The sequence below is a fragment of the Ruditapes philippinarum genome, unplaced genomic scaffold (assembly GCF_026571515.1).
Source record: "Ruditapes philippinarum isolate M1 unplaced genomic scaffold, ASM2657151v2 ctg10936_1_1_1_1, whole genome shotgun sequence".
NCBI lineage: Eukaryota > Metazoa > Mollusca > Bivalvia > Venerida > Veneridae > Ruditapes > Ruditapes philippinarum.
Genome location: NW_026855474.1, coordinates 49,433 through 65,337, shown reverse-complemented (window position 1 = coordinate 65,337; position 15,905 = coordinate 49,433). Strand labels below are relative to the sequence as shown.

Here is a 15,905-nt window from a genome sequence, read left to right as displayed (position 1 = left end):
GGTAGCAGATAGATTGATGGATAGATGGATGGCTGGATGGATGGATAGATGATGGATGATGGATAGATAGATAAGATAAGAAAAAGTAAATAAATAACCATGCGTACTCGTGGATGGAATCATTTAGATTTTCAATCTGTATAACTTTTTCTTTAAGTTCTCGGAACGGCATGCACTTCGTCAACCGAAAGCACGGTATGCGCACTTCGCAACACTGGATGCAAAGACGGCGTGTGTGCTTGTAACCTTGGATACAAAGGCAGTGTGACTTGCAGCTTGAGTTTGTATTGAGTTTTACTGCATTTAAATAATATTACTTTTATTATTATTTATCTATAATTATATATATATACATAAATAATAAGTGTTTCAGACCATATAGTATATAAATTTAAATGTCATTTAAATATTAAAGAATAAAGCAAACAAAAGTTTAAAAGAATGTATAATTATTAAAATACTTTCAATGTTCAACTAACTCGGATTTTTTAACTTTTACTGCATTACCATGTAGGGAGATAATATTTTGCCCTTACGCAGATTGTGCTCGAGACAATTCTGCATCCGGTTGATAGAAACGGACCGCGTTGTAAAAGGTTTATTTAAATATTTGATTAAACTAAAGAATGTTCGAACGTGTTCTTATACTCAACATACGAAGAATTTAGCTAACATCCAGAAATTTTCATTTGTACATATTAGAAAGCTGACTACAATCCTCAAAGAAGTAAATTTCTCGAAGTTGTTAAAATGTTGATTTTCAATATCATGATTATAACAATTAAAACTCCTGTATAAAAACCGCACACGAGCAGGTCCATTGGCGAAGATAAAATCATATAAACACTAGCACAATCACGCGAGCTTGCATTGCATGTTTTGTTATTGAATTTGAATGGCGAAGAGTGATTTGTTTTTCCTGTTTTTTTTGGGGAGGGGGGGTTGTTGTTGTTTTTTTCCGAACCAATCAAATATTGTTTGGAAAGAAAAATTGCCTTAATATATACATAAATTAAAAAAGTCAAAAAATCCTATTAAATTTTGCTTTAAGTCGTTGGAACATCATGCACTGCACAAAACGAAGCTACAGTTTGCAGTCTAGAGAATGCCGAATGTAAAGAAAGTGAGTGTGCTTGTAAGCCTGGATACTATGGCAACACGTGTCTCAAAAGTTTGTATTCTTTATCATTAATTTGAAATAAATCGTCCTTTCGTGAACTGAAATATATATTTAGTTATATACATGTATGAATTAGCTACATACAAGTCATTACAGATTCCCAAAAAGCATAAACGACTAAAAGCTTGATTGACTTGCACAAAACATTTATACGTTTATCTATCATTATTAATGTATGCAAATGTAATATATCTATCTGAAGAAGTGAGCAAAAAAGGAAAATGAATATCATTCATATAAATCAGCAATCATGCGATAGAAAAATCTTTTGTACAAAGGTGTCATATGTATATAGCAAATTAAGAAAATATAATTGAACTTTGGAATTAATTCATGTGAAGAAGCTGATTCGTTCATGTGCGAAAGTAATCCAGCTAGCTTACAGAACGTTGGCGGTTGTACTTTGGTGCCTGTCCATGCAAAAAAAGCTGGAAAGTCGCCATATGCACTCTACTGTATTGGTACGACGTAAAAACCAAACAAAGTTCTCTTTATTATGAAAAGCTTTGTTTTGCATAACAACATCGGATTAATGTTCACATCTGCTTTAACTTACATGACATGATATGATTAATTGTTTGGTTCTTTAATCTTTATGAAGAGATGATTTGGCAAACAATGCTTAAGTTTACCTTTCAATAGCTTCAATATTTAAGGTTGATCGTATTCATTTATATTGTGATCACGTGAATGTTTTTTCTCCGTAACGGTTTCTCTTTGGTTAATCAATCTTGAAAGAGTTTTCACGTCCGCGGCGATGGACTGCTGCATACTTCAAAAATTTGATCACAGTTTTTAATAATGAAATTGTATGCTTAAATTATGTTATTATATTAAACATGTATCACTGTGCAAGAAAAATAGAATTATAAATCAAAATCTAGGCGCAATAATACGCAGTTTAAGTTAAGAAAAAAATAACATTATAAAACAAACACATGGTGTAGTGAAGGGTACAAGAAACAGTTTCTTTCTTACTCTTTATGGTTCCCATCTTATCTTTTTCAGTTATTGGAAGTGATTGTAGCGGTAGTGCTGCATGTCCTGGCGATGCTAATGCAATGTGTAAAAGTGATAAATGTGAATGTAAAGAAGGCTATGCAGAAAAGAATGACGTTTGCACACAGAGTAACACAATATGATTAAAAAACCTTTAAACTTTAAAAAGGACTCCACCAGTTGTTTTGACATGATGGGACTAGAAATATTTTCTGAGACTTGAGTACAGTTTGGTGTATGCCTAGATAAATTTGTATGCAAATTTGCAGATCATTTCCTTGCCACTTTTTCCACTCATTTTCTCACTTTATCGTTGATATCAAATTAAATGCTTCGATGTATTTACCTTAGTGGAGCTCCTTCAAGTTTTTAAATTTCTGCCAGAAAAACAAAAAATACTTTAAAGCTAACTTATCTTTTCTTTGGTCATTTGCTAAATAACAAACAATCAAGATTCAAATACGTCGTGCTTGATGTACTTGTGGAAAATCACAGTAACGGTCGCAATTAATGTTAAACTAAATATATATTTATAATTATTTTCTTTTTAAATTCATTCTATGCTAACCGAATAAAAGATATTACATAAAAAAAAATGTGAATATATAAATAAATATACATGTACATGTTTTTTCAGATGTCGATGGAATTGATTGCTCAAATGCTAAAACTGCATGTGACAATACTGAAAATGCCGTATGTGACACAGACAATGGTAAATGTAAATGTAAATCTGGCTACAAGATGGATATCGACAAATGTGAAATGGAGAATTCTGGTAAATTTTTCACCCTTAGATTATTTGCATATTTCAATCAATAACGGATAACGCAATATGGGGGTTGATTTATATTGTTAAAAGGGGATTTCATTGCAAACCATTCACGGGTTAATATGTATGTAAATATAGTCATACATTTTGACACAATACAAACTGTATAAAATTCAACAATTTTAACATGCATACACGTATAATGTTTGTTTCAAGTAATTAACATGTTCATTGTTTTCAAAACCAGTATTTTGTATATATCTCTAATTAATATTTTAGCTGCAATGACCGGATATGGGGCGATTGTACTGGCGTTGTCACTTCTGGCATCATACCTTATGCTGCTCTAAGGGAAATCAAGTTTGTAAGTATCAATATTTTTTGAATATATAAAGAATAATTAGATTAGAAGATGGACAATGGCAGATTTGTAATTTAGCTATGATTGAAAATAATTATATGTACATAAATTTATATAACAGTATTTGATAGATTCCTATCATAATTGTCTTTTATGTCAGTTGTATATAATATGGTAATTATGATGAAGATGGTTTCGTCCTAGTTATTAATAACAAGTCTTCCCACATTTTATATCATATTCCCATGGATATAGAGAAAGAACGTCACAATGTTACCTATTCAAACCCTACCCATAAAATATCATAAATACCTACATTCACAGAGGAGACATGCTGAAGCTAATTTATTGCAATATCTACGTTGATTTTGTCGCGGAAAAGCACATTATAATTATATATTTCAATGTGTGTCTATGTCTTTTTAAGGTTTGTTTCGTATGGATTTTCTATACTCTACACAGTCCTTCTTTGCACATATGAAAAAGACTTATGTTTTGGATTCAATATTAATAAATAAATGTCACATAAGTAACAAAAATACCTTATGTCCATATTTCATAGCTCACTACGTTTTTATTCATTTCGATATAGTTTATAGAAAACGCATTGATTTGAAGGTGACATTGAAGTTAACATCCCGAGAAAAAAAACCTTTTAATGAGTGATTAATATATTTCCTTCCTTTTCTGTTACTCAAAAGCCTATACATGATTCATTTTATTATCTTGCAGTCTAGGACTGAAATGATAACAAATTTTCACAAACCTGTTACATTATTAACTGATATCAACCAATCTCCTGACAATGAACAAATGAATTGTGAAGTTATTTACTTTTCCTTTGAATGCATGTCGATATCTTCCAGCAATAACCATAAGTGAGCTGTGCTTCAATTACTATTGCATCATAGTTTGGGGACCTTTCTATTGAAAATGTGTCAAGAGTCAAATCGTATATATATACAGGCACAGTGCGTGAATTGGACTGCAGGTATAAGTTACCCGCACTCCAGGGCATGCCCATTGATTGGCTCATTTTGGCTGGGGTTAACTTATAGTGACGAAAAGGGAGAGCATATTAAGATGCATGTTCATTGGTTATTTTTTTCTGGGATTTCATATTGTGCCACGAGGGAGAGTTTGTTTTATGTTCGACTATGATTCAAAAGGGAAAGAACATCAAAACACTCGGACATCCGATTAATACTCGGGGGCTACGCCCCCTCGTACAAATCAGATTGCCCCGTGTTTCGATGCTCTTTCTATTACTTAAAACACAAGTCTTTTTATAAGGATAATCATCTTGGTTCAATCTGATCGTTTTAAATTAAACTGCAAAACTAAATCTTTCCATTTGAAAAAATATTGTTTTAAATAATTTAGCTGTGTAACTCTCTTTTTGCTTTTGGCATTTGAATTTGATACACTGAGTTAAACCCTGAAAGTCATCAGACATTCTAACTATTCTACAAAAAAGTTCAAACCACAAAATCACTTTTAGACGATTAAGAACTAATTTTCTGTTGCTCACAGTTTCTCTGCCGAAGATCCCGCGTAGTGAATTTTGTATATATTAGAATTTTATTTATGTTGTGTCATTGCACAATTATTATTCATCTGGAACACTTTCATTACCAAAAAGGAAAACTTCACTTGCCTAATGAATTAGCAACATTGCAAAAAAAATGAAAGTCATGGAAGATGAGCCGCTTTTCAATAAATCCATGTAAATATTTTCTATTTCACTCTCGTAAAATGAAAACTTTCGGGATGAGACATATAGGCTCCTGATGAATTCTGAGTTAATGTTCAATGATTTCCTAAAAATTGCAAAAAGGACAAATAACCGGTTAATACACCAGAAACTGAACAATATTTTTAAGATTTTGCCTTAATGGCCCATTATGGTCCATTTTTTCAAAAGCTTTTAATTTGTTGAGCCCTGTTATTATTATAGTTTTCAGAAAGTTTCTCTTCTGGCTTTTATCTGATTCATTTGCTATTTTTTCTTATTGAGAAGTATAACAGTTATAGTAGGTTGAGCATTTTGTTTGTACAGAAGCTTAAATCATCTGTAACTCGATTTTTTATGGTTTTATTCCATAAATATAATAATCAAATGAAGATTTATCAATATTGTAAGTTCCAAAAAACATTATTTGTAAAGATATTACCACATTCACATTTCATATTAATAAAGGGAGGTATTTAGAAATTAATTTTCTATAAAGTTTAAGTCAAATTTTTCAATAAGAAATGAATGTTTATATTTTCATGATTATTATAATGTTTATAAATATTTGCAGTACATATTTTACATATGCTTCGATGTTTGAAAATTGTTTAAGAAGCATTATTATATACATAATTATATGAATTTTCACTTAAGTGTGGTAACAACTTTAATTAAAACAGTATTTTGAGTCACTTTTTTAAACATTTCCCTACTTTTTTTAAACAAAAATCAAGTCCGATATTTTTTCTCGGGTAAAGATCTGACATGTAAAAAACCATTTTTTTAACTTTTATAAAAAAAGTTTTTTTTATAAATAAGGAAAAAAAATATTCGTTTTGAGGCATATTGCGCCTTTAACTTTTGAAGAATTATCAGGTAGTTTAGATTAACTATTTTATTTTCGATTTTAAATTTGTGCGTCTCTACATATGCTGCTTTTTGTCTGTAACCTCATTTATCTGTCAACTAACATTTTTGTTGTGAAGTGTAAAATGTACAACTGTTTAGTTTTTTAATGAGGGTTAACGTTTACTATATGAATATATTTTGGTAGATCATGCTACTTTGTTTCATATAAAGTAGATATATTAATACTGAAAAAGGTTATTAGTCGGTATAGAGTATTATCCGGGACCAAACCGATTATAGCAACGGAAAAGTTCACTAAAATGAAATTTGTGTTTATCTTTTTAGAGTAAATTTAAACAGCCAATGTAATGGTACCATGGTACATAGATTGTGCTTTCGACCTATCCGTATCGGGTTCCTGATCATACATGAATTTTCGAAACTATCAGGTATCTTATCATACAAAAATATTGAAAAATATCGAATATCTTATCTTATATCGGAAACTTTCGGGTATCTTATCATACAAGAATATTCAAAAATGTTAAAGTAAACTGAAATCCAAAAAGAATAAGTAAATGTAGTTAAGTTAAAAGATAAGAAAATGTTTATACCATCAATGTATTAAAATTTCAATGTTTCTGTAACCGTTTAATATTCCCGATGAACACCACGTGATTATGGATAAACGTTACCCCTCATTAAAGAATATACAAACGGTATATATATGTATATATGATCAATAATATTGAATTATAGTATCTCAAAAATTGCTATTTTAACCTTCCAAATATAAAAACTTTAATTTAAATATGTTTAGTCAATTTTTCAAAAACTGTAATAGAAAATATTTACACATCTTATAGAGAAGATAAGTTGATGGAAATGATTTGTTGAAATAAATTAAGTATTTGAAACAAAAATCATATTTCGAGAATAAACAGTTGTAACATATTGAGTGTTTTTCTTTTATTGAATGTATATGTCCAGAAAGCTGAAATTTTAAATAATATCTTTACTCGGATAATTTATTTATTTTATTTTTTTTTAAATTTCGTCCTTGCTTTGTCCAGAGGATTAAAATTTTCCAATAAAATTCCATTCTAAACTTTTAAATATGCCGATACATCGAAAAGAGATCTGATGAAAGTTATGCCTGAAATGACTATACGCCATCACCATAATCCATTACCATTAAAAATAGCTTTTGTCATAAAGTAAAAGTAACATGGTGTTACGAAGCAAATAATGATTAAAAGAATGATCAGCGTATGAACGATTGTTGTTGCTTAGTTGCTAATGAAATAGACTTTGAGAGATATTCAAATTTAGGCATGCTCATTAGCCGAAATATGTGAAGCGAAAAGTAAAGAGATCAATATATATGATTGAATAGATATTATTCTACATTGTAACTGTGTGAAACAAGACATAATTCAAAAGGTATTACAAAAAAGTAAAACAACAACAACAAAAAATGATTCCTTAAAAAACACCAAAATGGCAAGAAAATAATTCATGCTTGGTTCGATTAAGCCTGTTCAGGAACGATTCTGGTATGTACAAGCTGCCATGTACGCCCCTGGCATCGGGTCAATCAGATAAAGGGTGATTAGAATTTCAGATATGTAAAAAGTGTATAGCATCATTTAAAAACGACTCCATTGGTTTGTCCAATAGTTACGAAATTTTTTATGGAGTAATTATAAATAATGTTAGAAAAGTCCCCTAGGCAAGTTGCAGGGTACATCCAAATTCACTTAGGTTAAAGGGTTAAAAAGATATTATGAGAGGGATTGGTTTAAACCCCTTTTTTTCCCTTGTTTTTTTTACCTATTCATGTTTATATTTGAAATGCATTTAATGAAAAGGCCACATGCTTGAAAATATCTTAGAAACACCTATTTGTCTTGTTTTGTAATTTACGCAATTGATTTTAATCCGAATGAATTTTAGATTAATCCTTAATCCATGTTAATAAAAAAGAGTATAGCCATAACCAATATAAGTGCAAAACAGACATATTAAAACCTTAATAACCTTAATAACTTCAAAAATGTTGAGTTATAAATACAGAAGGAGAAAATATACAAAAATAGACATAAGCGGGCTGGATCCAACAAAACACAGGACATTTAGAAATTATAAACCCGTAGTTTACTCTATTGCGCTATAACAGTCCGTATAACTATTTCCTTAAAATAATTTAAATTGAATCACATCTTACATAAATAACTCTTTGATAACCAATGGTTTCACCAGATATATACTGAATTGTAAGAAATATTCAAGGTTACCCTTAGGATAAAGATATAAAGACGTTTGCGCATGTGCTTATTTCATAAAGTTTGGTTGCAAAATTGGTAAGCTGAATTAAAATTGGACAGATGAAGCAAAATCAGTCAGCTGAATCTGTGATAAGAGTCCGGTCATTATATTAAACAGAATTCGAGTTTCACAAAAATGAGAGCAACAGGTTTATGTGGATCATATTTTTCGAAAAAAAAATTGTTTTCGCAAACCTATGAGAAATTTTAAAAAAAAAAACTATAAATTAAAATTTATCATTTGATTTTTTAATTCCAAAAATTTGGAAATTTAAACCAAAAAGGGTAAATTTGGGTGGTTTTGAATAAAGGGAAGGAATTCGATTTGTGTACCTAACAACAGAAAAGAAAATTCCCGTGGGGCTGCGCGACAGAGTTTTTTAAAAATATCTACAAGGAAGACCCCCCGTTATTTCTTTAAAAAAATTTTAAGAACCTAATCTTGAACCCCGAATAACAACAGCTGCAGTCCCCGGTATTTACAACGCGCGAATGTTCTCCGAAACATTGCAGAATAATAAAAGTCAAGTCAGTAAGCGGCGGTCACACACGCTTCGGGCAATTTTCTTTTAAATTTGATCCTTCAATGTTTCAATACAAATCAGACAAATTAGATTTCATCAGTCAATTATGCTGACCTAAATGAAACACAAGACACTCTTTCTGTTAAGGTTTATATGACGTTGGCATTGACTACAAAACAATTGTCAAACGAACACACACAGTCTATTAAATTCGGTGGTTGGTCATGAGAAGTAATCAGGGCATTGGCAAGTTATATAAACCACACCTTTTTCCTCCTCAAATCATCGGAACTACAGCGACCTAAATAGCTAATCATTTCCAACCGACAAAATAATTTATTTGAATTATAGTGCGTGAAGGTCCCATTGGTCGAAATAAACAAGGCTTGTTGCTTCAAACAGAATATGAATTATTAAGGTTACCATTTTAACGAATATTGAAGAGATATTACAGCGTTCTGGGCTATTTGCGAAAGCACTTAACTAATTTCACAAAACTCTAAATCGCTAAGAAATGATTAATTTATGAACATTACTATTTTGTGAATATAAGTGTGAAGGCGTCTAAGTTCTAAGTAATGTCATTACTCATGTAGTCAATATCCCTAGGCATGCTTTCGATTATTTCAAACGTCAATAGTTTCATAAAATTGTTTTTGTCCATCGCCAGTTACCCACGGTGCATATTTGTACATTTTTAGTTACAAGTATGTACGGAATATATTTATACCGTTGGCACAAGGTGATGTTCTTTATCATGACGTTCTGTTACTAAAAGTGCTGCACCTCCACGGATGCTTTTAAAAGGTTTATAATCATTTTAAACTTATATAATGTATTCAGTAGTCAATAAAGATTGATTTCATTTTATTTATTTACTGACCAACAGGTAAATATTACAGTTTTGCTAGGAGAAATTTGCAATTGTACCTGCAGCGTGTTTTTGTTGACATTAATGATGTTCGGAACTGACAATGGAAGTTCTAACATCTTTTTTGTTGATGTTTTGTCATTTCTTTCAATCTCATTTAAGCAAAAAGTGGGTTGTCGTGACTTGACTTGATGAAATGTGTAGTATTCAAGTATTAATTGACTGCGCATTTGAACTACAGCAATGTGTCATAGGGGGCCTGAAATTGATTTTACAACCGACAAAACAATTTCTATAATTATATTTCGTCTTTAGCCGAGTTTATCAATGAAAGTTGGCTTCAAACAAAATATATATTATTTAGTTCACTATTAAAAAAATAAATTACTGCGACAAAAAAGTGTACCATGCTATCAGTAAATGGCAGTAAAATTACCCATTTGCTACGCTTTGCGTTTTTTGCAAAAGCTGTTTAATATTTACGATTAATACTCCACAAGTTAATGTCAACCATATTCAAATTAACATGCATAGTTAGTTTTTTATTGGAATGTACTTAGAGTTAACTAGTTAATTTGACTCGAACAAATCCTGTTTGAAACAACTTCAACCATTCATTTGACATGTTCTTTAACGTTTCCTGCGTTCACTGTGACAACTTTTTGTGAAATCTTAACGCTCTAACCTTAGCAACGTGAACCACCATTTCATTCTTTATAGGGAGAATGTTTTGTTTCTGTGTCTGCCTAGTGTGTTTATTTTAAGGACATTTACAGAATAACGAATGAAAAATTCAAAACGAAAAAAATGAAAATTTTGCCTGAGTCTCCTTTAAACAAATCATTTAATCTTGACTCTATTGAGAGCTGTCCCACTTACGAAGTCAAGATTTCTTATTCAAGTTTTACACTCTTTCACTACGTACTTTAATTCTTACAACATTTACTTCAAATTTCAAATATATGTTTCTAATCATCAACAACATCATATGTGACAAGGTTTACAAAATTATTAGAATTACTCCCTTTAATTTAGAGTTTTCGTGAAAGTAAAATGTTTTTTTCTTTTTTATAACTTCTTTATTTCTTAATGTACTAACTTCAAACTTCATATATATGTTTCTTATTAACACTCAAATCATATGTTAGATGATTCAATGTAGAAGCTTTACTACTTCAATATTTATGTCCCCCTTGAACTTATCTTAACTTTTTTTTTCTAGAATATATTATTTTTTACTCAAACTTCTTCATTTCATATAGGATTAACCAATCATAAAAATATGACAAGAGTTAAAAATCTTGCATCCATATTTCCAGAATTATCTCCTCCTTAAACTTTGTTTTTTCTCATTCATTCTTCCATGGATTTATTTCAAATTTAAGATGTACATTTTTTATCAAAACCTGCATCATAATTTTATGTGATTCAATTTATAAATAAGAATTTCTATAATTATTTTCATTTTGAACTTGAAATTTATTGGCAAATTGTTCAGGTTTTTTTCCAAATTTCATTCTTTGATTGGAAATCTATTTTTTGCACTTTTCTTCTTTGTGACTATAAATTAAAGGATAATTGTTATTTGTTACACTCATATCATTTATGACAACATTCATAAGTCTAGCATCTTTTGTAAGAGCTATATCCTCTTTAGTTTAGGAATTTTACTTTTAAAATGTTATATGTTGGTAACAACCAGGGATGTTTGAAGAATACCCTCATAGTGTATGTCAGTCAGTCTGTCTGTCTGTCCGTTCCTAAAACGTGTTTCCTGAGATCACTTTTAAAGAGCTTGGAATTTTTCCAACATTTACTTAAAATGGAGTCATTATTGAGATTATCCATCGCATAAACATAATCACCTTACTAGTCAGGTAAACTTTACACAATACTATCATACAGACAAACTAAGAACTCAAAATATTGAAGTTTATTATTGTCATTCCATCATTTAATGGTATAAAAAATAGAATAGTCAATTAACCTTCAGAATGTTGCTGGGGTTCAAGCCAGTAGGGGACTTACGTATTGTTTGAAATATTATTATAATTGCATGTTTTACGTGCACTTAATCCTTAACATTTGTCAATATAAATATTTGATTAACAAATGGAGTAACTTTTGTAATTATTTAACTTTTTTAGGCAAAGCATAACAAATGGGTGATTTAAATGCCTTAATAAATAGCATGGAACGATATTATGTCGCCGTAATTTAGGTTTAATGGTGAAGTAAATAATAAATAATATACATTTTGTTTAAAGCAAACACTTTACGGTAAATGTTGCATGTTTTGACGAACTGGGTCAGAGACTCAATATAATTTTATAAATTGTTTTGTCGATTGTAAACTGGCAGCTTTTTCGGTCCCTTATGACACATTGCTTTAGTTCAAATGAACGCTCGATTGTCAATGATATTTACTAAATATTAAATCAAGTCACTACAATCAAATTTTTATTTTAAAGCAGCAGGTCTCCAGAAGATAACAGAAAAACTGCCGTCTCACCAATATTTCAAAATCCATCTTCAACAACATATATAGATGAAAGAAATCAAAATGACACTCCAAAATGTTCATATTTTAGCACTATTGGTCCGAAAACACACATTTCGCTTTTTCACCGTCGGGATATACATTATTTGATTATAGTATACTACGGAATTTTTTCATCCGGGTTTTAGTCCAGTACCACGTGATTGTAAGGACAATATCGCGACATGTGAACCGGAATGCACGGCATCCGGGACGCATCAATTATAGACGGAAATGAATAACTGCTTTTGTATTGACATTTCCACAGGTACGAGTATCGGACCTCGGAAGAAAATATGACCACATTGAAAAAAATGAGCTATTGTAGCTCTCGGTCCAATTCCTTTCTGCTTCAATTGTAAATTATAAACATGTATGTATTATCTAAATAAAAATATGTTTAAACCAACTAATACAATGTACTAGATTGTTTTTTTGTTGTTTTTTTTTTTTTTTTTTGTTTTTTTTTTTTTTTTTTTTTTTTTTTTTTTTTTTTTTTTTTTTTTTTTTTTAAGTACGTAGCGTTCATTTTGTAATGGCTTACTGTACATGAGATAAATTCCTGCAAGATCGAGCTCTCTCAAGCGCGTTTTTTTTACACACACCAGCACTGATTTACAGTTATATGAAGTCAGAAGACCACTGTATGAACGGTTTCCTCGAAATAATGATTTTTTTCTCGAAAATGTATACACTTTATATACAGAAAGAGCGAATTGCGAGAAAATGACCTAGCCATGCGTAAATCTCCTGAACATGTTCAAGATAATTAAAAGAAACTTTTATCATTTTTCCATGTTTGTATTAAGCTTCCAAATGAGACCAACCCAAATTATCTAGCCCTTCTCGATCATGAAATATCTATCATCAAAGGAGCAAATTCGTGCTTAAACTCCCAGGTAGACAAAACACTGGCACAACGATTACGTAAACATAGATTAAAAAATGTCTGTCAGCCGAGTACGGGTAAAAATCACTTGAATTTACGAAATAATATTACTAAATACATTAAATGGGATATTGCATGGACGGGAAGGGCTAGAGACTTGGGGTCGGTCTCATTTGGAAGCTCAATACAAACGTAAAATAGTGATAAACGTTTCTTTTAATTATCTGTACAATTGTTTTCACAACGTCCCCGGAAATCAACCCCTTGCTCTTAGACTAGAATGGCGTGGGTTCGATCCCCGGGAGATGCTTTGGTAGTTTAGCGCGGAGGAAGGTAATCTAGTACTGGTGTAACTCTCCAGGAACGATGGTTAGGAAACTACCCGCCTATACGACTGAAATACTGTTGAAAAAGGCGTAAAATGAAGCAAACAAACAAACAAACAAACTTAGACTAGAATCTGGAGTTTCATGCCTACTCTTAACTTGTAGTATATTTTTAAGGGCGCTCATATTTCACTTCTTTTTACACATTTAAGATGACCAGAGAGTCGTTCAATCAATGTGGTCATATTTTCTTCCCAGGTCCACTACACGTGCCTGTGGATATTTCTACTAATTTGTGGCACTAAAAGTTTAATTTATTTATTATATCAATTATATATATATGATGACCAACTTATCAATTTAGCTTGAAATATGATAAAGGCCTACTCAATGATGTAAATTGATATACGACCACGAACATACTGGATACAGGGATTTTTCCGGACTAATGTTGTGACACGTAATCGTGTAAAATGACTTATCTTCTTCTATTTATATTGGCTATTGCGTTAGTAGTTGATAATGCGAAGGAAAAAGACAGTATTGAGGATTTTGACCACATTCTTACTCGAAATAAGGTGTCAGTAATAATAAATTTACACATTAAACCATACTACACAAGTGTTTACAGTTTTCTTGATTGTTTTTCATTTTACCATCTGGACACCAATGGCTTAAATGTGATTGAAAAAAGTAACGAAGAAACATCAACAAAAAGATGCTATAATTTTTAAAATCCTGTGTTATTTTAGTTCCCAACCCAATTAATTGTTATAAAACCGCTATGAACTTCCAGTAAAGTTACAAATTTCGACTCTCATCCGATATGTTGATGAGTAAATAATGAAAATATAATTAATCTTTAATCACAAATTAAGACATATACGTTTAGCCTGATTGTGAACCCTTTATTTAATGCATCCATATGAGTGCAGCATTTTTGGTAATAAAACGTCATGATAAAATACAATTTTATGATACTGCTGACTTTTAATAATGAAAAGCACGGCACTTGACACAGGTCTGCTGTTGTGAAGTATAAAAATCTGGAAACAAAGTGATCGCAAGGAAGGATTAATCACATCAAAATTACGGTTATAGGCATTTAAGAGGCTTCTTATCAAAAATTAAACAGGTGGTGTTAGCCTTAAGGAAAACATGGAATCTGAGAAAACTCAAGGTGAAAAACCTTCTAGAAGGATCTTATCGTAATTAAAGAAACGACGGTGATAGCCTTGAGGACACAGTGAGGCTGACACAACCCACGGTGATAGGCTTTTTAGAGGTTTCTCATCGCAATAAAATCAGAGGTAATAGAATCAGGGAACACACTGAAGTCGACAAAATCCACTGTGATAGGCATTTAACAGGGTACTTGTTGCAATAAAACATGTGATGTTAGCCTCAGGTAACACACATTGAAGCTCACACAACCCTCGGTAAAGGCCTTTTAGAGGGTACATATCGAGATTAAACCGGCAGATAGCCTCAGGGAACACAGTGAACCCGACACAACCCACGGTTATAGGCCTTTTAGACGTTTCTGATCACTATAAAACCAGCAGTGATAGCCTCAGAGAAAAGCTGACACAACCAACGGTGATAGGCCTATCGAAATAAAACCGTCGATGCTAGCATTAGGTAACATAGTGAAACTAACGCAACCCACGGTGATAGGCGCTTTGGGAAGATATTGCAATTAAACCGGTGGTGAAAGCCTCATGGAACATAGTGAACCTGACACAACCAACGGTTCTTATCGCACTAAAACCAGCAGTGATAGTCTTAAGGAACACAGAAAAGCTGACACAACCCACGATGATAGGCCAATCGCAATAAAACCGGCGATGATACAACTCGTATCAGGGAACACAATGACACTGAAAATAACAACGTTATTAGCACTTATTAAAGGTCACATAAGTCACGGTTAAAGGCCTTTTAGAAGGTTCTAATCGCAATAAAACCAGCGTTCTAGCTTAAGAGAACACAGTGAAGTTCACATAACCAACGATGACAAAACTTTTAGAGGGTTTTTTGTGGCAATATCCTCATGGAACACAGTGAAACTGGCACAGCCCAATGTGATAGGCCTTCAACAGGGATCAAATCGCAAAAAGACCGGCTCTCATAGCCTCGGGGAACATAGTGAACCTGACACCACCCACGGTACTAGGCGTTTAACAGGGTTCTTATCGCATTAAAACCAGCAGAGATAGCCTAAAAGAATACAGAAAAGCTGACACAACCAAAGATGATAGGCCTTTTAGGCGGTTCTCATCGCAGTAATGCCGGCGGTGATAGCCTCAGTGAACACAGTGAAGCTGACATAACACACGGTGAAAGGGCTTTTACAGCGCACCTAAAACCGGTGGGGATAGCCTCGGGTAACACATATTGAAGGACACAAAACCCACGGTTTAAGGCTTTTTAGAGGGTTCTTATCACACTAAAACCAGATATGATAGCACCAGGGAACACATTGAAGCTGACACAACCAACATTGATAGGCCTTTTACAGGGTACAAATCGC

At 31.9% G+C, this 15,905-nt stretch overlaps 1 protein-coding gene across 1 annotated transcript; it reads left to right on the top strand.

Moving 5' to 3' along the window:
- Positions 1-157: 157 nt before the first annotated feature.
- On the top strand, positions 158-5,167 carry LOC132743451 (cell death abnormality protein 1-like; the record flags this gene model as incomplete). The annotated part of the gene is made up of 6 exons (XM_060731975.1): positions 158-280; positions 1,052-1,171; positions 2,189-2,308; positions 2,817-2,957; positions 3,231-3,315; positions 3,740-5,167. Coding segments are annotated over 5 exons (575 nt in total), but the record flags the coding sequence as incomplete, so codon positions are not given.
- Between the last annotated feature and the right edge of the window lie 10,738 nt (positions 5,168-15,905).